This window comes from Xiphophorus maculatus, chromosome 12 (assembly GCF_002775205.1).
Source record: "Xiphophorus maculatus strain JP 163 A chromosome 12, X_maculatus-5.0-male, whole genome shotgun sequence".
In the NCBI taxonomy this organism is placed as follows: domain Eukaryota; kingdom Metazoa; phylum Chordata; class Actinopteri; order Cyprinodontiformes; family Poeciliidae; genus Xiphophorus; species Xiphophorus maculatus.
Genome location: NC_036454.1, coordinates 2,531,922 through 2,554,731, shown reverse-complemented (window position 1 = coordinate 2,554,731; position 22,810 = coordinate 2,531,922). Strand labels below are relative to the sequence as shown.

General features: G+C 40.7%; 1 protein-coding gene across 2 annotated transcripts in view; it reads right to left on the bottom strand.

The window, feature by feature from the left end:
* Positions 1-638: 638 nt before the first annotated feature.
* Positions 639-22,810, bottom strand: part of prdm6 (PR/SET domain 6) — a 126,170-nt gene continuing 103,998 nt past the window's right edge. Inside the window, exons 8-9 of one of the 2 annotated variants that reach the window (XM_023343783.1) lie at positions 8,690-8,866; positions 639-2,231 (exon numbers count right to left, since the gene is read on the bottom strand). In XM_023343783.1, coding sequence (XP_023199551.1) covers positions 2,117-2,231; positions 8,690-8,866 — 292 coding nt within the window. In that variant the 3' untranslated portion in view covers positions 639-2,116. Of the gene's footprint in view, positions 2,232-8,679; positions 8,867-22,810 lie in introns of both variants that reach the window. The other variant, XM_023343785.1, reaches the window with a different exon arrangement.

Sequence of the window (22,810 nt, the reverse complement as noted above, 5' to 3'; positions counted from 1 at the left end):
TTATGCATATTACATTTTTTATTATTTATTTTTTAACTAATTTTTGCTGCGTTGATGTGAATTCCTGGCTGAGAATTTTTTTGAAAGTTTAGATTTTTTTAGACTTTTATAAAAAAAATTTAAAAATTGAAAATCCTTTCTGCATTTTTTGTACCATTAATTTCAAATACAGCTTAAAAATGAATCTGTTTTCATGTCATGAAAATCACTGAATTTCCATCTTCATTTTAATAATAATTCTATTGTAAACTTTAAAACATTTTTGTGTCCAAAATAAAATAAATGTAAATATTAAACTAAATAAATCCCTCGCTGTTTTCTGTGTTTTCTTCAAATAAATAAACGTTAATAAATTTGGCATTAAATGTAACAAACAAACATTACTCTAGAAAAGAGACGAGTGAAAAGATTTGAAATGGAAATTAGAATAAAACATTTTGGTGGATTTAGTTTTTAACTTCTGTTTTTAAAAAGGGAACATTTAAAATGCCAACAGGAACCTTTTGTTTTAGTTTTGCTTTTTTCTGTGGTTCTGGTCATTCAGGATCAGAAACTCTGTATAGAGAAAATATTGTAAATAAAATAAAACTGAAGGAAAAAGTCAGAGAACGTTGCAGATCAGAATCAAAAGCAGATCTCAGTTTTATTTCCAACAGATCAAAGTTATTTTGATTTATGATGTTTGTTAAAAAAACAAACCAAAAGATGAAACTCATGCAGAGATCAGATCAACGGGAAGCAGAACCTAAACTCAACCTGGATCTTTGGTTCATATTAAACATGGAAAGTTTTAGAAATCACAGATTTGTTTGATTTTTCAAACTGACTTCAGATCCTCTGGATCCAAACAGGAAGTGGATCTGAGGAGTCATATAAAACCTGTACACATCCAGCATCGGCTCAGTCTGCGCCGTGAAAACAGAGATGCTTCACTCAGGAGGGAGGAGTTCCTCAGGGCTCAGAGTCCGGCCCGGTGACACAAACCGATTTAAATCAGCCGGGTTCTGAAGAGGGAGATCCGGTAGAACCAACATTTTAATAAAATGCTGCGTCTTTCCCTCATTCTAGTCATTTATTCTGAAATGTCCAGAATCTGTCCGTGACATCGATGATTAGTGGTCACGTTGTCCAAACCTTTTATTATTAAATTTAAACGTGTTAGTCAGTTTCCTGTCCTCAGTGAAACATCCCTTTGTGCTGATTTTCGGTGTTTCTTTGGATAGGAGCCGATTTAAAGCTTTTTAACTCTCAGGCACAACGACCTTTAACCTTCAGAGCTTCAACACAAAACGGATCTTCATCATTATTTACACGTCTGAGGCTTTTGGTGCATCAATAAACTCTTTGAGAGAAGAAGGAAGGTGAGTTTTTAAAACATTCAGAGTCGAGTTTCCTTCAGAGGAGATTTAGAAAACAGGAAACAGGAAGTAGAAACATCTGAAATGTGAAGATGATTGAAGTCATGCTTCATATTAACTCTGGGATCATTTCTATAAGAAATCCCTCTGTACATGTATCAACATTAGAGCTGCAAATATTAACGTTTCAAAATAAAAAGTGCTTGCAGCACAATATGAGCAGGAAGATAAATAGAATATTTATGTTTTTCTCTTTTCTGGTTCTACAGTCGCTGCTGTGGGTTTGGACCGTAAACGGGTCGGTGAGCCTCTCTGTCCGTCACCTGGAGGTAAAGCTGCAGGAAGACAATCAGACGCTTTATTTGGCTTTTCAGAAGGTTTTCTTTGGAACAAAGCATGTTGGTATTCCCAGAAGTCTCCAGTAAATATCCGTGTCCAGAACGCTGCGACCGGTCGGATCTTTGGTTTGGTGGAGTCGAGGTTTTCACTCCGTTTCTCTGAACCCGGATCTGTTTCTGCACGAGTCCGACAGCAGAAACAGACCAGAGGATCGGATGATTTCTGCCGTGATTTTAGATTTCTGTAAACGGGATGAACGTCGGTGGAGTCCGGGAACGCCGCAGCGGGAACGCCGCAGCGGGAACGCCGCAGCGAGGAGGGCAGACATCTGGATGTGTCAGACTCTGAGGTGTGGACATGTCGGCTTACTGTGGACAGATGGATGGACGGTGAGGCGGCGGGCAGCCAGAGGTCAGAGGTTAATCCACCTCGATGGACTCGGTGCTGTCGTTGACCGGTTTGCACTCGTTGGGGAGTCGCTGGTGGCGGCTGAGCTGCGTCGCCTGCGTGAAGCTGCGGTCGCAACGCTCACACCTGATGGACCAACAGACACAAAGAGGACAGGAACTAGAGCGAAACTTTAACTTTCAAACTTCTTATTAAAGAAGATTTTAAATTGGAAACAGCAGCAATAATAATAATCACTGATATAAAACTAAACAAGTGAATAAAATCATTTAGAAGAGCAGAAATAAAACTTACAGTTAAAAACATTCAGCTTTAATATCAGGAGAAAAAAAGTCGAGATAAACATGAAACTCAATTAGAAGCTTTAAATGTTTATAATTAATTCATCAGAATTAATCAGTCTGCTGATCCAGACTCACTGTAGGCCAATCAGAGTGACCTGCTTCACAGGTCAGAATAAAAATCTGGTCAGAAAACTATTTAAAAATAAATCTGACAAAATCTGAAGGAAAATGTTAAAAATACGTCCAGAAAGTCTGAAAACGACGGAAAAAGATCGAATCAAAAAACAACAATAATGTCGGTTACAAAATACTAAATAAGAACCGGATTATTGGTTGTCATGTAAACAGAGATAAACACCAAATATATTCAACTCAATTTAAAAATACTTTATTTATCCTAAAGAAAATTTAAAAGTAACTCCTATCATCCAAACATGATCAAAGAGTTGCTATGGATGGAAGAATCTCCTGTAGCAGTCTGTATCACAACGAATAGTAAGAGGCCTCTGACTGAAGGCTGTTAGCATGCTAACAGTTTGATATCCAGGCAGTGGAGACGACAGTAACGTGACACCAAGTTCTGCTGGTCTCCTCTGACCGTTCAGTTAGAGATGCTGGAGTAGGGGATCCCATGGATGAAGCAACGGGTTGAACTTCCTCCGCATCCAGAACCAGAGATGATTCAACTCAAAAGATCAAAAGGTCATGAACTAAAGTCAACAAAAAGATCCAATCAGAACCAACAGAGCTGCTGTATCAGATCCAAACATCTGATGTGTGACAGAGCTAACTGCTGCTAGCTTCATCCACGTTAGAAAGTTGTATTTTTCTCAGAGCAGCAGATGCTAACAGCAGACACTAATGACATTACCCAAAAGGTTAAAGGTCACAGAGTGATGGAAGAACAGACAGGCAGATGTCACACCTGATGTCATCACAGGATTTTCTAGGAAACTAAAACCTGCAAAAAGCTGAAAATGTGAAACTTTGTTTGAATAAAAGGCTGAAACATTAAAAAGTTTGTTTTTTAGGAGGATCTGCTAAACTGCAGAGATACAACCTTTAGTTTTGCTAACACATGCAAACACACCCCAACACACACACACACACACACACACACACACACACACACACACACACACACACACACACACACACACACACACACACACACACACACACACACACACACACACACACACACCCCTCCAGGTTAACTGTAATGTCCAGCGACAGAACAAAGTGTGTGTGAGGGCCAGCGGAGCAGCAACTGTAATTGTTGCCCTGATCTTCGCAACCTGACCGACAAATTACACTCACACTCCACCTGTCAATAATCTATCTAGTGGGCCGTGGAGGGCATTCCCGTCTCACACACTTTAACGCACCCCGACACACACACACACACACACCCACACACACTTGCAGATAAATCCCGGCCTGATAAGGCAGCATCACTGTCACTTTCAATAGCAGCAGAGAACAGAAGGAGCTTTTAGTCTGAGCTGGAGGGGGAGCATTTAAATGGATATCCAGGTGTGTGTGTGTGTGTGTGTGTGTGTGTGTGTGTGTGTGTGTGTGTGTGTGTGTGTGTGGAGGGGTTCAAAGAGAACGCTGAGCAGAAATATTGGACCTAACAGGGCAGAAACAGGACTAACATACTGTTAGATGGACAGGAGGAAGACGAGGAGATGAAGAGCAGAGCTCAGCTTCAGGGAAAATCCTCCAAAAATCCTCAAATGTTTGATTCATGTTTTCAGTCTCAGTTACTTCCTAGAAACATCATCCATCAGAAGGAGACTTGGAGTGTTTTCACACCAGCAAGTCCATCTGTCCTTCTGTCCGTCTGTCCTTCTGTCCTTCTGTCCATCTGTCCGTCTGTCCGTCTGTCCTTCTGTCCTTCTGTCCATCTGTCCTTCTGTCCGTCTGTCCTTCTGTCCTTCTGTCCTTCTGTCCTTCTGTCCGTCTGTCCGTCTGTCCTTCTGTCCATCTGTCCTTCTGTCCGTCTGTCCTTCTGTCCGTCTGTCCTTCTGTCCGTCTGTCCGTCTGTCCGTCTGTCCTTCTGTCCGTCTGTCCTTCTGTCCTTCTGTCCGTCTGTCCTTCTGTCCATCTGTCCTTCTGTCCGTCTGTCCTTCTGTCCGTCTGTCCTTCTGTCCGTCTGTCCTTCTGTCCTTCTGTCCGTCTGTCCTTCTGTCCATCTGTCCTTCTGTCCGTCTGTCCTTCTGTCCGTCTGTCCTTCTGTCCTTCTGTCCGTCTGTCCGTCTGTCCTTCTGTCCTTCTGTCCATCTGTCCTTCTGTCCGTCTGTCCTTCTGTCCTTCTGTCCGTCTGTCCTTCTGTCCTTCTGTCCGTCTGTCCTTCTGTCCTTCTGTCCGTCTGTCCTTCTGTCCTTCTGTCCGTCTGTCCTTCTGTCCTTCTGTCCGTCTGTCCTTCTGTCCGCAGAACAAAACTGGACTTTATCTTCTGTTTGTTGCTGTTTTCCTTCACATGGGATTTTTTCCCAATTGGACTGTAACAAAGTCAGGTGGGAGAAAAGCTTTGATGTGGGCGGGTCCAAACGCAGAACCATGGAGGAAACAAAGATGGAGGAAACAAACATGGAGGTCCTGCTTGCACACTGAAGGCTCACCCCACCATGCTGCTCAGCTACGGTGGCCTGTGAAGTCCAAACAGACGCTGGTTTCATGTAGTTGCTTCAGATTGAGGCTCGTCTGTGTTCACACCAGAACCGGACCGAGACCAGCTCAGAAATGGGTCTGGAGTGGAGAAAAGGTCCAGACTCTGGTGTGAACAAGAGTCAAGGATCCAGGTTTTCACTTCCACTGTTTTCAGACATATTTCATAAAATAATCAGTTCATCTGTTTATCACTTCCTCTGCCTGACAGGTTAAACTTTTGGACCGAGGTTCTTTTGGACCGAGGTTCTGTGGTTTCTGGCGCAGTGTGCAGGACGTATCGACTACAGAGAATATTGTGTTGATGGTTATAAACAGCTGAACTGGTTAATGAACATTAAATAAAGTAGAACTGAGGGTTTAAACGCCACCTGGTTCTGAACTCTAACCATTTTTACCTAAAGTGAAAAATGGTCTCTACCTGAACTCGCCTTACGGTGTTTGTTGCTGCGGTTATTTGTCTGATTTTATCACCGTCTGTCGCTGCTGCTTTGATCCAGCAGGACGAACATGAAGACGGTTCTGCAGAACAAAGCGGGTCCGAAAGCAGGCGGCTCCGTCTGCAGCCTATCGACCGGCTGCTGCTGAGCAGCAGGAAAAATAATGTTGAGACGTTTGTCCTGACAGCCTGACAGAGGCTTTAATCAGTTTCCCTTAAGGATCAGTGGAGTTTAAGATCTCCTCTTATCTTCATCTGCGCTGTGCAGCAGGTAGAAAATGAGACAAACCGCTTCTGATTGTGTTCATTTACAGCCTGATGGAAACTGACCGCCTGACAGGAGAGAATGAAGCCTCAGCAGCACAGAGGGAGGAATTCAGGTTTTATCCATAAAACTCCCTGGATCTCCACCAAAACCCAACTGGTCCATTTAACTAACAATATGAATGAAAAGCAAGTTATTCCTTTTGGTGGTAAATCAGATGAAGTCAGTTCTGTTTCCTAACCTGCCAGGTAAGCTGCTGGTTTGATTAAATGTGTTTAATGTAACTTTAAATGTGAGGAAATGAAACAGATGTTTTGGAACATAAAACTGTTTCACTGTCTTTGAACAATGTGTTGCTTTGGTGGCGTCTCAGTTTAAACAGAGCCTGTACCATATGCTGGGATAAAGATGGAAACCAGCGTCTCATTTTGCCCGTTTTTATATCTCCAGGTTCTGCTGCGGCCCTGTTCAGTTCGCTTTAGTCCAATAAGTTCTTTTGTTGATGTGTGAACGTTAATCGGACTCAGGTCCGCCTCCAAACCTCAGTCTGGGTTCTGTTGAAATGAACTCTGGTTCATATGTGAACACCAAACAGACTGGAGACCACTCCAAACGCAGGAACCGGACTACAGGCAGTGCATTCTGGGTAAATACAACCAAATCAAATGAGCTAGCTTAGCGCTAACAGGAGGTTGTATTTTTTTTACCAAAGACTAAAGAGAAATCCTACAACAATAAAATCTTATTTACATTTAGTGAAGAAGGAAGTTGCTCTCAGAGTCTTCAGAGGTTTTTGTGTTGTTTCCTTCAGTGGTTCTTGGTGCAGCGCCCCCACAGGCCAGGAGGGGAACAGGTTGCTGAAAGGGTTTGTATTATTTGTGAAAAAGAACCACAGCAGCTGGGAAGGCTTTGTCCCAACTGAACTGATCCTACTGGACCATCAGACAGGAAAACATCCCAAGTCTCTGGTTGTTGTGTTTTGCAGAAAGTGAAATTATGTGGTTGGGAACCCAGATGCCATTACTGAAACCATTTTATCCTGGAAAAGATGGCTGAGGAAGAAATGTTTGTAAGAAATGAAACATTATGTTGAAACCTTGTCTCCTTCAGTGATGTCTGAGGTTCTGCAGATCATTTTAAAGTGTGAATCTGGAGCAGAAAGTCAGAAACCAGCAGTCAGGATGTGAAAGCGTCTTCTCGGACCGTCTGCCTCCGTAGGAAGATAAAGTCGAGCGTTTTCCTCCTGACAAAGTGACAGTGGCAGCTTTAATTTGTCCGCTGCTCCGTCTGAAAGGCGATAACTCTCGCAGGCCATCGATCCAGTAAGGATTTGTGACGACCGTCGGTGATTGTCTTTGTCCCGGCCGCGCCTTCAGAGACTCTGAAGTGCTGATGAACAGGTTCGGCTCATTAGGAACGCTGATTTGCTTTCAGTCGCTCCACTTTTCACTCCCTGATCTTTTGTTCCTCCTCGAACTTCCTCCGACATTCATTTCATCCGTCGCCCTCATGCTCTTCACGTCAATGACAGAACGGCATCACTAATTGCTTTTTAAGAATGTTAATTGTTTTCCACAGATCTCCCCTCTGCTCCAGTCTTTAATCCTGTTCTCTTTAACTCTTCTTGCTCTCGCTCTCCCTACATGTCGACCTCTTTGTCCACCGGGGGAATCCTGGTCGTCTTCCTCGGCTGATTGGATGACAGCCGACAGCAGAGAGCTTCTCCTTCTAATCGTTTCCATCTTTAGTGAGAGGAAAATATGGAAATGAGGCAGATTAGGAAAGGAAAGATTTATTACGACGTGGCTAACTGCTGAGGTTGAGCTGCGTTCACAGCAGGTCTTCCTGCTCAGTTCGGACTTTTGTTTTCTAAAATCTGATTTTTTTTTTTTTTTTTGCATGGACGTTCATCCTACTAGTTAAATGCGACTCAATCAGACTTCTGCATGAACGACCTCAAAGCGACGTCACACAGCAATAAACGGAACAGATCTTAGAGTTTTTAATTCCCTGGTGAAACAACGGCTAAAACAAAAACAAATCTGTGAATCTCAGCTGCTGTGTCGATGTATACCAATGTACTTGTGGAGAATTAGTTTTCTTTAATATGCATTTTCATGCTTTTTATGTTCAGAGTTGCAGACATTCAGTGTTTTTGTGAGAGATAATCCTGAATTAAATTTTTTCTGTCTTTTAATAAAGATCCAACCAAAGACAAACATCAGATGTTCTGTTTTTAACATATATGGTTTAATGTGATGAAATAAATATGTGCTCTGTGTACGGCAGTAACAATGGACGCAGCCGCCTGTGGATGGGTTTTCACGTTGTTCGGAGCCGACAGCATCGCCACCAGATCAGAACCAGACGGAGGAAGCTGAGAAAAGGAAACACAACTAAAAGTATCGGCCCTCAGTGGAGCATCGACTGCAGCCTCTGGAGATACGATGCGTTTCAACAGCTGCCACTGCATTTACTGTTTCCACAATATGAATTTCAGAAATAAATTTGTGTAAAGGAAATACGACAAGCTTTTAAAAACCCACATTTTTCAGTGATGAGTTAGAGTGAGGTGGTTTTTCAGCCGTATCAAAACTTGAGTATTTCGCAATGGAAACACTTTTCTTAGCATCATTCCAGTTTGGATCTCAGTGATTTCCAGATATAAAACATTCAGGATGTTTTTCCTCCTGATGGTCCGGTAGGCTCGGTTCTACTGGAACCAAAACTTCACCATCTGCTCCACCTCCAGCTGCTGTGGTTCTTTCTCTCTGCTCTGAATCAAACCAACCAAACCCTTTGAGCAACCTGTTCCCCTCCTGGCCTGTGGGGGCGCCGCACCGAGCACAGTGTAGGAAACGGCTTTAACCGAGAGCGAGGCGTGGAGCTGAGGTTTGGGCGGAGGGTACTCACTGTTACTTACTTGAACGGCTTCTCTCCGGTGTGCGTCCGGATGTGGTTGTTGAGGGTGGTGGCACCGGCGAAGGCGCGGCCGCAGTATCCGCACTTGAAGGGCCGGTCGCTGGAGTGCGTCACCACGTGGTTCCTCAGCTCCGACGGCTGCGAGAAGGACTGGGAGCAGTGGCCACACTGGTACGGCCTGGAGGGGCGAGGAGACACTTTAATCATTTTAAAACAATCACCAATCATGAAGGTTTTTACAAGCTAAACAGAACCAAATGCAGAACTTTAAGAACCTGAACCTTCCTGGAATCAATCTGGGCTTCTTTGGTCTCTGAGGTTTTTCAATGTTTTGCTTAAATTAATCAGGTTTTTTTCTCTAATTTCTCATCTAATACTTGTTTCTGAAAGCAAGTAATTCAATGTTTTCCTAAAATAAAAACAAGGAAAACTTTGATCTGTTTTTAAAGTAAAAATAGTGAACTTTAAATAAATTCATTTTCATGCTTCATATTTTTAATGGTTCACTGTTTCCTTATTGATCATTTTTAGTTGTATTTTATGAATGAATCATTTGTGCAGATCCTGTAACATTCATTTTCATTTCAACGTATTGATTAAAATAGTCAGATCAATAGAATACGCTGCAAAAAACAAACAGAAGAAGAAGAACAAAAAAACCAGGAAATGATGTAAAAACTACATAACGAAGACAGAAAGGACAAAAGAGCAAAGACGTAACAACACTGAGAAACAAAGATGGCCTCCACACACATGGGGCAGGGGGAGTCGGACTCCGCTCCGGTTGCCATGGCAGCGTGACCCTCATCCACCTGGCAGGCCCGGATCCTGACCAGACCATTTATCACAGAGAGAGGAGCCACAGATAGAGACGGAACCACAGCAGAACAAGAGATAGCTTTAGAAATGACTGTGTGTGTGTGGGTGTGTGTGTGTGTCTGTGTGTGTGCGCGTAGGCGTGTGTGTGTGTGTGTGTGTGTGTGTGCAGCCCAAATGGGACTAAATCAGATTGAACCAAAGCACCAAACAGTGGCTACATGAGTCCTAATAGAGTCCTGCTGTTAAACCTGTAAACAGATGAATCTGATTCTTTCTCATAGTTTCATAATCTGGATCAGTTTAATAATCTGGATCAGTTTAATAATCTGGACCAGTTTAATAATCTAGATCAGTTTAATAATCTGGACCAGTTTAATAATCTGGACCAGTTTAATACTCTGGACCTGTTTAATAATCTGGACCAGTTTAATAATCTGGACCTGTTTAATAATCTGGACCAGTTTAATAATCTGGATCAGTTTAATAATCTGGATCAGTTTAATAATCTGGACCAGTTTAATAATCTAGATCAGTTTAATAATCTGGACCTGTTTAATAATCTGGACCAGTTTAATAATCTGGATCAGTTTAATAATATGGACCAGTTTAATAATCTGGACCAGTTTAATAATCTGGATCAGTTTAATACTCTGGACCTGTTTAATAATCTGGACCAGTTTAATACTCTGGACCAGTTTAATACTCTGGACCAGTTTAATAATCTGGACCAGTTTAATAATCTGGACCAGTTTAATACTCTGGACCAGTTTAATAATCTGGACCAGTTTAATAATCTGGACCAGTTTAATAATCTGGACCTGTTTAATAATCTGGATCAGTTAAAGTCGAGATTAAACAGTAAAATCAAATCATCACGTTGAGAAAAACAAAGAGAAAATATGAGAAAATGTTGGACGAAGGTGCAGAACAGAATGAAACTGTGAGCTTTATAAAACAGTTAGAGCCTTAAAACAGGGTTAAACTGAGGGGCAAGCAGGATAATAATTATTTTAATCCATTATTCTGATGATTGAGGAAGTAATTGGATAAAAAAAATCCATATTCTGCAGATCTTTCATTAAACCGCTTCAGTTTATTATACATGATATTATAAATACATTAAAATATGCAAATAAACATATTTACTTAAAAGTAAACATTATATTGCCTAAAACGCAATAGCAGCATTTCTTTAGTGAATGTTTTGTATAAAGGATGAATCTGCAGCTAAATAAATATTTCTAACATCAACATGTGAAAACTGAATATTAATACGATGTAGGGCTGATCTGCAGGTTCATTTTTTAATTAACCAACATGATTGGATGAAAAACATGATAAGTAGATTCATTTTTTACAGAACTTGAACCAGGTGGAGCTGAAACTGCCGCCTCAGCAGTCCTGAGTGGAAAATATCTAAAAGATTTTTCATCTGATAAGCAAATTGTTTATATTTTGCACAGTTTTGGTGTCTTTGCTGCCGGGGCGTTTTGTTCTTTTAGCAAATTATTTAAATAATTATTTAACTAAATTATTTAACGATTATTTGAATAAATGATTGTTTCAGCCCTAACTCAAAGTATTACAGTAAGTCATGATGTAGATGATCAGTATTTAATGAAATCTGGACGTGAAGACGTCCTGTTGGGAGAACCTTGGATGAAATCCTGATACCATCAAACTTCAGCTTATTTAACCTTCACTTGAGGAACATGTTAGCCTAGCCTAGCCTAGCCTAGCTTAGCTTAGGACCACAGAGTCTGAGCCTTTGGAGGGAAAACCAGGAGATGGGAACTGAGTCAGAGGAGAAAATCTTTTGACTGATAAACAGCTGAAGCCTGCAGAGACGGGAAACGGAGAAAATCCAGTTTTCCAGCAGCTGCAGGATGTTTTCCTCAGCCAGTTTAGAAACAGATGAAGATCAGTAAAGACTGTCAGCAGACAGAAGTCCATCCCTGGATGAGAGGCGATTAGCTGCAGTCGCTCACATTAAGCAGCTGATGAGGAAACTCATCACTTTACTTTCATATCAGAGACGCTGAAGGATAAAATCACTTCTTTACCCAGAAACCATCAGCTCCCTCTGACTGGATGGTTTATGTAAATCAGATGAAACTGAAATGAAATGAGGTTCAATCCATCATCCTCAGTCTGATCAATAACTGGCCTAATTGTTCTTGTATCACAGCAATTATTATCATAACCACACTAATAAACAGAATAATATATTCAACCAGAAGCAGCTCATCTGGTCACAATGAGAACAAACACCGACAGACTTTCTTCTACTTGAAACTTTAGTTTCATTGAGGCATAAGAACATTTTCCCACCAGCTAATTGACTCAGAGTTTAAACAGTTCATATCATTTGTAACAGAAATAAAGTCATTCAGTCGATAGTCATAAACTGAATCCTTTGTTTTGAACAGCCTCGACTTTCCCATCAACCATCTGGGAAAACGAGTCGAGTTTGAAACTGTTGATCAGATTTTCATGTTTTTAATTTTAAGTGTTAAATATGTTGATGAAATTAGATTTTAAAATCCTTCTAATCGAGTTAGGTGTTTAATTCTTAATAAGTGTATAATTTGTGTGCATTTATAAAGCGATCAGAGGAGATTTTGTGAATGTTGAACATCTGTGATGAATAATTATGCAGAGCAACATTTTTGTTCCATAGATGATCATCCATCCGTTTCATTTTTCCTATGAAAACAGTTTCTTCTGCTGAAGCGAAGCGTTGAGACGCCTCCGCTTCAGAATAAAGTGATTCATTCTCTGGGACCAATCGGAGCGAAGCGCCATCAGAAGCTCAGCAGCAGGAAAACAGCCCAGAACTAGAACAAAACAAATAGACCAACATCTTCACCGCCTTAATAAATCACAAACTCCTACAGCAGGACAAACACACACACTAACAGTAATAAGAGTAAAATAGTGTAATATAAAATCGAAAAATTCTCACTTGCAGTTTTCCACATAAAAGGCGTCTCTGTGTGGGGGAGGGTTCATTTATCAGCCGGCCGGTCTATAAGTTCACGCCTCAGCGGGCCGCTCCACTATTTATTAGGTGGGTTTTCTATGAAGAGCCGCATTGATTGTGAATAGTTTAAGTTGATGAATGTGTGGATATTATTTATTAAGGCGGCAGGCCGGGAGATTAATGCCCAGTTATTGTTTATTACGGTGGGAAGAGGAGGAGGTGAAGCACACACACACACACACACGCACACACACACACACACACACACACTTCACGTTAATATCTGCACACATAAGAACATGCAAATATGTTCTGGAATGCATGAATTACCACATATGAATCCTGGAACAGCTTTAGAACGGATATTTAACAGATAAACTGTGGAAATAAACCAAAAACGAATAAAAGCTTCAGAGCAGAAAGAACCGCCGTTCTCTGAGTCTGAAACCCAGATTTCCTAATCCAGATTAATCTGAGAAAACTCAACTCAAAAACTTAAACAGTTCCTACGGTAAGTTCTTAGTTCATGTTAATAGGAAAACCTGCAAACAACTGAGAATCAGATGATTCTGGACAGATTCAGTCGACTTCCAGCCGAGAACAAACAAAGTCAGAGTCTGATCACTTTTCCCTCAGCAAAATGAAAAATTTTAACTTTTTAAAAGTTTACAGGGAAAGTTTTCAAACTGTTCCAGCACCGCAGAAACAACACAAATTAACTAAAAAAGAGAAGCTTCAATTCACAATTATATAAACAAATAGCATTAGCCAACAGAAACAACCTAAAACAAGAAAAGTTTAATCTGATTTAACTTTAGACAGAAAAATGTTTGTGTCTTTTTACTAGTGTATGAAAACATCTGGTTTTATTTTCCAAATTCAGGTTTTTAATCAAATCTTACATTTTATTACAAAACTTACAGTTTGAATATCAAGCACAGAAATAAAAAACTTCCCAAACCTTAAAAACAGCTCAATGAAATTCCAGCATTTTCAAGGATATGAACCTTGAATGCAGTAAAAATCAAACTGAGTTAACTGTGTGTAACTCAGGTTAATATTCTGCCATGAAGCCGTTTGCTTTTCGCTATTTAGTTGTTACTGTGATTTAATGAAAACAAAGCTTTGTTAAAACCTGAAGCTCGTTTGGTTTTCAGAGCAGCAGAGGATGATCTGTAATTTTCTCCTGACCAGATATGGGCTGGAATAATAACCTAAGATAAAAATATCACTGTATCGGAGTATTATGATCATGTCTCTAAAATGTGTTATTTTGCATTTTCTTTCGTGTGTTTAGATGAAAATGCATAAAAGGATTTGTTGAAATTCAACCAGAGAAATCCAGCTCAATGGGAGGAATCCCAGACAGAGCTCTGAGGGAGATGAGAATTGAGTTTAACTGCGAAGGAACATGAAATATTTTTTAGAAAGGTTTTAAACCGATGGATGATCTTCAGTCCAGTCGTTTCCTCTCAGCCCTGAGCTGCACTCAGCAGATATATGAAGAGAAATGACGGACAGACGGGCTTGTTGTGTTTGTTTTGACCTCGGTCTGCAGCGCTCCTCTGAACCGCTCGGCGGTCGTTAACATCCAGCAGTTAATCAGTGCGGCCGCGTCACGAGCCGCTGACAGCACAAACAGCCTGATACGCTCAGAGTCAACACGGCTGCTCACTAACACAAACACAGACGGCCACTTCTGTGTGTCTCTTACACAAACTAACAGCTCTTCATGTGGAGCGCCGATCAGAGGAGAACCGCCCGCCGCAGAGTTTACTCCGCGTTGACGTGACGGAGATTCGTCAAATTAATCACCTGGAAAACGTGGGTGAAAAGCGGCTCAGGACAATAAACTCTGCGACGCCTTTCAACACAACGTGTGGTAACAACAACAGGATCGGTGTCGACGTCTCACTGGGCCCACACCTCCAACACATGAGCTGATGAAAGAGGCAGAAGGCCTGTGAGGCCGAACGCCGCTGCCAGCTCCGAGCCGGCGCGGCGGCGTGGGAACAAGATGGCCGCAGCCGCAGCACAGAGGGTCAGAGGTCAACGGAGAGGACAGGGACAGCAGAGGCTTAGTGAGAATGTGTCCATTAGTCAACCATAATGAAACGCTTTCAATAGTTTAAAGACTTTAAAAGTTTTCAGATTTAAAAACCCTGAAAACATTGATAAATAATCAGCCTCCTCAGTTCATCCTCTACAGAAGCTCCTGGCTCTGCACTTTCAGCTGAAACCAAAAGTTTACATACACCAGCTTAATGAATGAAACCCAAACGTTTGACCAAACGCTGAGGACGTGTATGTAAACTTCTGACTCTGAAGACATTAATAAGGAAGTTCTTGCTCTCATTTTTGTGGCATTTTGTCTTTTTCTTGCAACAAGAACAGAACAAGTCTCGCTTCATTTTGACAAGTTAATTAACCTGAAACTCCCAGGTTGATTTTTAATAAAAGCCACCAGATGTTTATTTTTAATTTGTCTCCTTTTACTATAAAAACAAATTCGATTCAAAACACAAACCTGGATGAATACTTTGTGTTGCACCATCAGTGAAAATTTCACCTCAACATTGTTTTTAAATCCGCTGCCTGGACTGTAATCAAGGGCCGCTCTGAATTGTTCTGAGGGCCACAAATGGGCCCGGTGCCACACTTTGGACACCCCCGGTTGTTTGTTTTGTTTGTGTTGATCAACAGTTGAAGTTTTAATGTTCTGAGATAAAAACAGTTTCATGTTTTCTAAATCCTCTGCAGGTTGAACTTTAAACGTGTTCAAAACATTTCAGCAGGTGACGACTTGATTTCCTCTGCTTCAGTGTTAATTCTGGACTAATTGCCTCTGTGTGTGTGTAGGGGTGTGTGTGGGTGTGGGTGTGTGTGTAGGGGTGTGTGTGTCTGTGTGTAGGGGTGTGTGTGGGTGTGTGTGTGGGTGTGGGGGTGTGTGTTTGCAGTGCAGTCATGCAGAGTGATGTGCGTCCATGGATCCGTATGGATGCTGTCTAATCCATATGGAGTTCTATCGGAGGACGTCTTCTGTGTCCGACTCGTATGAAGACGTTTCTCCCTGGAGACCAGCGGCCATAAATCACCGCTCTGACCTCATCGATACATAATCAATGAGACGAATATTCTGTAGGAACAGAAACCGACTCGCTGAAATCCACAAAAAGATCAAAATCACTTCTGAGAAACAGGAAAAGCTTCTCTTTTTGTTTCATCAAACCTCCTTCTGTCTGTTTGTGTTTTAACGCACAAAGTTCAGATGTTCTTCAAAAAGCCAAAATATGGCTGAGCATCATGGGTAATGTAGTGTGAAAGGACACAGCAATTTAAATACGTATTTCATTACTTTTTTTACATATTTTTGTTTTATTTCTGCTTTTGAACTACCAAGTCAAACCTTGTGAACAGCAGCAGCAACATGAAACGTTTAAATTCAGCAACATGAAGATGGAACAGAAATGATTTTTTTAAAGTAGTAAACATCTGCATCCAGCATGGCGGCACACATCTGTGTTTGTGTTAAATACAAATATATCCTCACTGTAAGGTGATAAATCTGCTTAACATCAACAGTTTAATAACACAGAGAAACAGTCGGACATGCAAACACTTTGAGTTATTTCTGCTCTGAGACTTTTCTCAGCTCGACAAGAAAACAAGAAAGAGTCGCATGTTAAAGATTACGGTCAATCAATCATTTTCCCCTTCATTTTTACTAAATATTTACGGTGGCTGCTTACCCATAATATCCCACAGATGCAGTAAAAGTAACACATTTATGAAATGGGCTCATCTGAGCCCAGCAGGACCTTTTAAAAGGCTCATTTTGAGAAAGTAAAATATAATTTATCTGCTTGTTGAATCACATCTGTCAGTTTCTGGATGCAACAGAAAGTTTGGTCAGTCAGGAGGGAATGAGACATTCTGAGTATCTGGGAAAGAAACTAAATCACAACTTTTTCTCCCACAAACTAACAGATTGAATTTTACAGTGTAGAATAATTCAGTCCAGGTTTCACCTCTGCAGTTTTCAACAGGACCAGGTGTTTGGTCGTCCCAGCGCCTCAAAATAAACATTTAATCACATTTTGTGACTTAACAGAGTAAAGGTTTCACATATCAGGAACTGTTTTCAGAAATTATTTAGATATTTTCATGTTTCATCAATTCAAGTTGGTCTGAATTAAAAAAATGTTTTCTTTGTTTTCACAAATAAAATGACGTTTTCCTGCTTCTTACAGTATTATTAGAGATGAATCGATCTGGTATTAATATCTGTATCGGCCCCAATTCTAGATCTGGTATCAGATCTAGAATTGAATAAATCTGTCCGATCTATTCAGTCTAATTCTACGCTCTGTATTCTGAGCGACGTCATGGTCTATTATTTATTTTACATATTTATAATTCCTAATTGCATTTTCTGAACCATTTGAAAGAAAGTCTGTTTCTGTGTTTTTAATTTTACTCATTGTTTTTAATTTTACTCATTGTTTCTGTTTTTAATTTTACTCATTGTTTCTGTTTTTAATTTTACTCATTGTTTTTAATTTTACTCATTGTTTCCGTTTTTAATTTTACTCATTGTTTCTGTTTTTAATTTTACTCATTGTTTTTAATTTTACTCATTGTTTCCGTTTTTAATTTTACTCATTGTTTCTGTTTTTAATTTTACTCATTGTTTCTGTTTTTAATTTTACTCATTGTTTTTAATTTTACTCATTGTTTTTAATTTTACTCATTGTTTCTGTTTTTAATTTTACTCATTGTTTCTGTTTTTAATTTTACTCATTGTTTTTAATTTTACTCATTGTTTCCGTTTTTAATTTTACTCATTGTTTCTGTTTTTAATTTTACTCATTGTTTCTGTTTTTAATTTTACTCATTGTTTTTAATTTTACTCATTGTTTCCGTTTTTAATTTTACTCATTGTTTCCGTTTTTAATTTTACTCATTGTTTCCGTTTTTAATTTTACTCATTGTTTCTGTCAGTTTTTAGTTTCTTATATAAGAACTACGTACATAAGAGCTAACTTTAGTGACTGAACAGATTAAAGTTGTTTTTCATGTTTGATCAGCTTCTGAAGCTGTTGGTGGATTTCAATGAGCTGTACTGGTGCAGAATTATCAAATAAATTTGTAATCCAGTACATTTATGCTAAAAAAACAAAGTTTTAAGTCATTCAGCTGTTTTTCTGCATCGAATTGTATCGGCAGATACTAAACCTCAGATATCGTATCGGAAATGAAAGCAGTGTATCGGTGCGTCCTTAATCAAGCTAATTAATGTAAATCTAAATTCCTCATAGTAACATCTGACTGAATTTCGGCGCCATCAGCCATGATGAAAACGTTCGGGTCACATGGTTCATCACGAGTTTCATTTCTGAATTCAGAACTTTCCCAAACTAAGATTAAAACAGTTTATTTAAATAATTTAAGTCAAACAGATTTGACTGAGTTGGTTTTAACTTCATGTTGTATAAATCATAAGACGCCTTTTCTTCTGATCCGGCAGAGAAGAAGCAACATGACAGGAACTCCAGACTCTGAAAAGCTAATTTTGGTTCCTGTTTGCAGAAGTTTTCAGTTGGACTCGGAGGCAGGCCGGTTTTAAACCTCCACTCGGCTCGCTGATGTTTACCTGTGGTTTCTCTCACGCAGTAACTCTAAAATTGTGGCCCTATAAAATTCACTTTAGTTTATATTGTTTTCTATTTGTGCCTAAATTCTTTTTTAAGTCTTTTAAACAAACATTAGATCCTAAAGCAAATAACGATGTAGAGGAGAAACCTAAATTTAACTTTATGAGACCCAGTAAACCAAACCAATCGATATTTGTTTTCACAAAAAGATTAGGTTGAGACGTGGCGTTTTGAAACTAGGTTTTTATCTTTTAGATAGACATGGAATAAAGTTTAGGAACTCTTTTCTGTTTTCCAGAGTCTGGCAGCCTGGGCAAAATCCCTGAGGGCATTGTTAGAATAACAGCTCATAAAAATAGAATGAAATCACATTTTTTATGGGCATTGGTAAAAAAGCTGAAGGTTGCAGACGAGAAACCACAGAAACACGGTTGTCCGGCCCAAAACGATGACAGAAGCACCAGTTAATCCCAGTAAACAGCCGGCTGTGGTGATGCCCTCTCCCAGTCGGCTGTAAACTCTCTGTCCTCTGATTATATTCATGTGCAAATAGCAGCCTGATCCATAAACACCAAGCGCCAGCAGCATGAGAGGTGCAGGCTGCCGATCAAAGCGTTTGGTAATAATAACCCGTTTTCCCTAAAAAGCTCTAATGACTGTTTTAAACAGCAGCGCAGTAAACACATCCATCACAGCAGCCGCGGTTATTAACGCAGCTCGCCGCGGCGGTTTGATGCTGCACCGTTTCTGCAACATGTAGAGACGGAGAGTGGAGTCACAGTTCATTCGTCTTCTCATTTTTCTCCCTGATTCATCACTCATCATCATCGCAGAAGCTAAACAGCGTCCGGCATCCCGACAGCGGTTTAAAAGCAGCGCTGACAGAAACAAACGGCTCCTCTCCTGATGGATTCTGGTCAAATGACACGCAGGGAAATGACAAAGAAGAAAAAGTTGGGAAAAAGAAACAGTCAGCAGAAAAAACAGAGCTGAAAGAGATGGAGCTGGGCTGTTTTTTTACTGACGTAAAGAGCCATCAGTCTTCAGCTGCTGATGTTCCCATCAAGCAAACATCGATAAGTATGTATGAAGAAACAGAGGAGAGAGGGAGAAATCCAGAGGTGGATGAGAGATCGACAGATAAAACAGCAGCAGCCCTGAAGGTGGAATATAGAAATAATTCATTTAAATATGCTGATTATTTTACACCAAAAACACAAAATGCTCCTGCTGCGTCTTTAGAGGCGAATAAAAACAGATAAAAACTGTAATATCAGTAGATAAGCAAACACCAATCAAAGCTGAGAGCTATGTAGGGCGCAGAGGCGACGTCACACTGTGTGTGTTTCTGTACATGTATTGTATTTTCAGGCAAATAAGTTGCATAATTCAAAAATGTGCCATGAAGAAGAAAAAATAACTTATAGAATTTATAGTCCAGAAAATACAGAATTTACTTCATAGAACAAGTTTCACTTATTCACCCACAAAACGACGTCATTTGCTTTTTAATTTCCCTTTGAGATCACTGAAGTATTTCTGAATTTGAATTGAAAGAGAAGACATTTTCCTTGTCCTCACTTTTTTTCAGCTCAATTAATTTAAAGCTCTGAGGAGAAACGAGGAACGTTGAGCATCTTGTGAAGTTTACTGTGGTATCAGTTTTACCAATAAGGAAATATTTCATCTTTTCACACATCTGGCTGAACACATTATTATCAGCATCACATTATTATCTGGAGTTTGAAATGACTGAAGGTGAATTTAAAAGAAACAATCACGGACTAGATGAGCTTTAACTCATTAAAACGTTTTATAGTAATTTTACGAATTTCTTCTGGTAATATTGTGTCTTTATTCTGCTAATATTATGAGTTTATTCTAGTACATCTCTTAGTTTGACCCTATCCAGAACCAGCGAGGGCTGATCAAGGTGACAGGAGCAGATTTGGGTCAGCAGATCGTTTCTCGGTAATCTCTGGCTCCTTTGGTTTAGTTTGATGATTAAACTAAACTCCAGATATCCGAATCGTCCAGATGACCAGGTTGGGAGTGTGTTAGCACCGTAAACCCTGTTCAGTGAACAGGTGAACATGGAGGCCAAACTTTTCTGCAGACTAACAGGGACGGCGGTGCTGCTGTGCCTGGCGGCTGCATGAATATGAGGGATAATGCAGCCTTGGAGCTGCAGGACTCTGTTCTGTTTGGCTTGTTCAGCTGAATTTTATCTGCTCCTCTGTCCCATAAAACCTTCCTATTGACAGGCAGCCCCCGATCGACCCCTCCGCCCCCCTCCATATCCAGCCCACATTTTTCTTCCCTATGAGTATTAGTTTATTGAATAAGTGGCATCTGTTTTCCTGGCCCCGTCACCGTAAGGCGAGGTATTTCTCACTGACGCGCCGCCGTGATTTATACGCCGCTCTGACTCTCCCCACAAAAAATAAAGCTAAGCAAAAAATTTCCAATACATCCTCCGACCCCAACACACACATATAGATCTCATCTTCCTCCATCCATGCTGCACATAATTAACTTGGCAGATGTTATACAAACTCAAACACTTTACGCTTTCTCCACTCGAATCCACAGACTTCCACACATAAATGTTGAGATGATGAGACAACAAAGATGGCAAGTCACAGCAGAAGAGTCCGACTTTCTCTGAACAGCTACGGCAACAATTCAGGTCCAAATACAACCAGCAGGTTTCACTTACAGCTTGCTGACTCATTATTAGGCCCGAGCAGCAAAGCGCTGCGAAGGCCTATTGTATCTGTACTGTTTATTATTATTAGGCCCGAGCAGCAAAGCGCTGCGAAGGCCTATTGTTTCTGTACTGTTTCTTATTATTATTATTATTATTACGATTCTGCCCCCCCAAAGAGGCGCCTTTTTGGGGGCTTTATCATATTCAAAAACTCACCAAACTTGGCGGTCGCGACTAGAAAATTTAAAAATTTTGAATTTTAAGGTTGTCGCAAAAATCGCAAAAAAAATTGCTCAACGGCGGCAACTAGCAATTTTCTGTTGACACAATGGTATGAACGTATTTCATCGTAGAGACATGAAATTTGGTACACTTGTAGAGCTCACCAAAAGACTCAGAACTTACATTTAATGTTATTAGCCAACTATCACAGGAAGTCGGCCATTTTGTCTTGAACGTCCATTTTTTTCCTCGATTTTGACGTTTACAGCCTTCGTATTTGATCGAACTCCTCCTAGGGATTTCGATTGATCGACTTCAAACTCGGTCAGTCTGATCATAAGGCATGTTTGATTTAAAGTTATCAAATTGGTGAGTTTTGGAGTATGTTGAAGGGGGGTTAGCAGGGGTCAAAGTTCACCTACTCGCCATGAAACACGAAACTCTTATATTTCCTATAAAAAAACACATAGAGGGACCAAACTTTCAGTGATTGATCGGCATCGGATGTCCTAAAATACCCTGTGGTGAAATGATGACATCACTTAAGCCACGCCCCCTGAGAACAGGAAGTGTCTTGTTTTACTGTGAGCGGTCGCTCTCTTAGCCCTTTGACCTAATCAACATGAAACTGTGTCCACACACAGAAGACATGTTGGTGTGTTGAGGATTCCAACCCTGACCGGCTTTGAGATAGCAGCTGGGCGTGGCGGCGTGGCGAAGTGACCTGTAACGCCGATGCCATACGTTTGCTTCTAGATTCCACATGTTTCGACCGAGCTGCACCAAACTTGGCTTGAGTGATGCTGGTGTGATACCTGAAAATTCTATGTCATCAGATTATGACGTCATCTAAGCCCCGCCCCCTCAGAACAGGAAGTGCTATTTTTTTCCTTGGAAACTTTCATCTATGGCTCTCTTGACCTAATCAAGGTGATTCTGTGTTGGATGACAGATAGGAAGTTGGTCTCGCTTGCTTTAAAGTGCCAAGAGTTTTCAATGGCGGCAACGCCGTTCGTATACGTTTGCCTCTACATTCCACATATTTTGACCGAGCTGCATCAAACTTGGCCTGAGTGATCCTGGAGGCTTGCCCGTCAATCCTACGTCATCACATTATGACGTCATCTAAGCCCCGCCCCCTCGGAACCGGAAGTGCCGTTTTTTTCCTTGGAAAGCTCTGTTTATGGCTCTCTTGACCTAATCAAGGTGATTCTGTGTTGGATGACAGATAGGAAGTTGGTCTCGCTTGCTTTAAAGTGCCAAGAGTTTTCAATGGCGGCAACGCCGTTCGTATACGTTTGCCTCTACATTCCACATATTTTGACCGAGCTGCATCAAACTTGGCCTGAGTGATCCTGGAGGCTTGCCCGTCGATCCTACGTCATCACATTGTGACGTCATCTAAGCCCCGCCCCCTCGGAACCGGAAGTGCCGTTTTTTTCCTTGGAAAGCTCCGTTTATGGCTCTCTTGACCTAATCAAGATGATTCGGATGATGAGCTCTGTCATTGCTCGCTGCTGGCTGAACCGTGTGGGCGTGGCCAAACGGCGAATATCAGTCCCTCGCCATATTCATACGTTTGGCTCTAATTCAAGCATGGATCATCCGATTGGCTCCAAACTGGATATGTATGACCTTTGTTCACCTCTAAAGAGCCCAACGGGTTTGAAATGTAATTTGGCTCCACTGCGCCCCCTAAGTTAATACATGGGTTGTATCTCCTCGACGCATCGA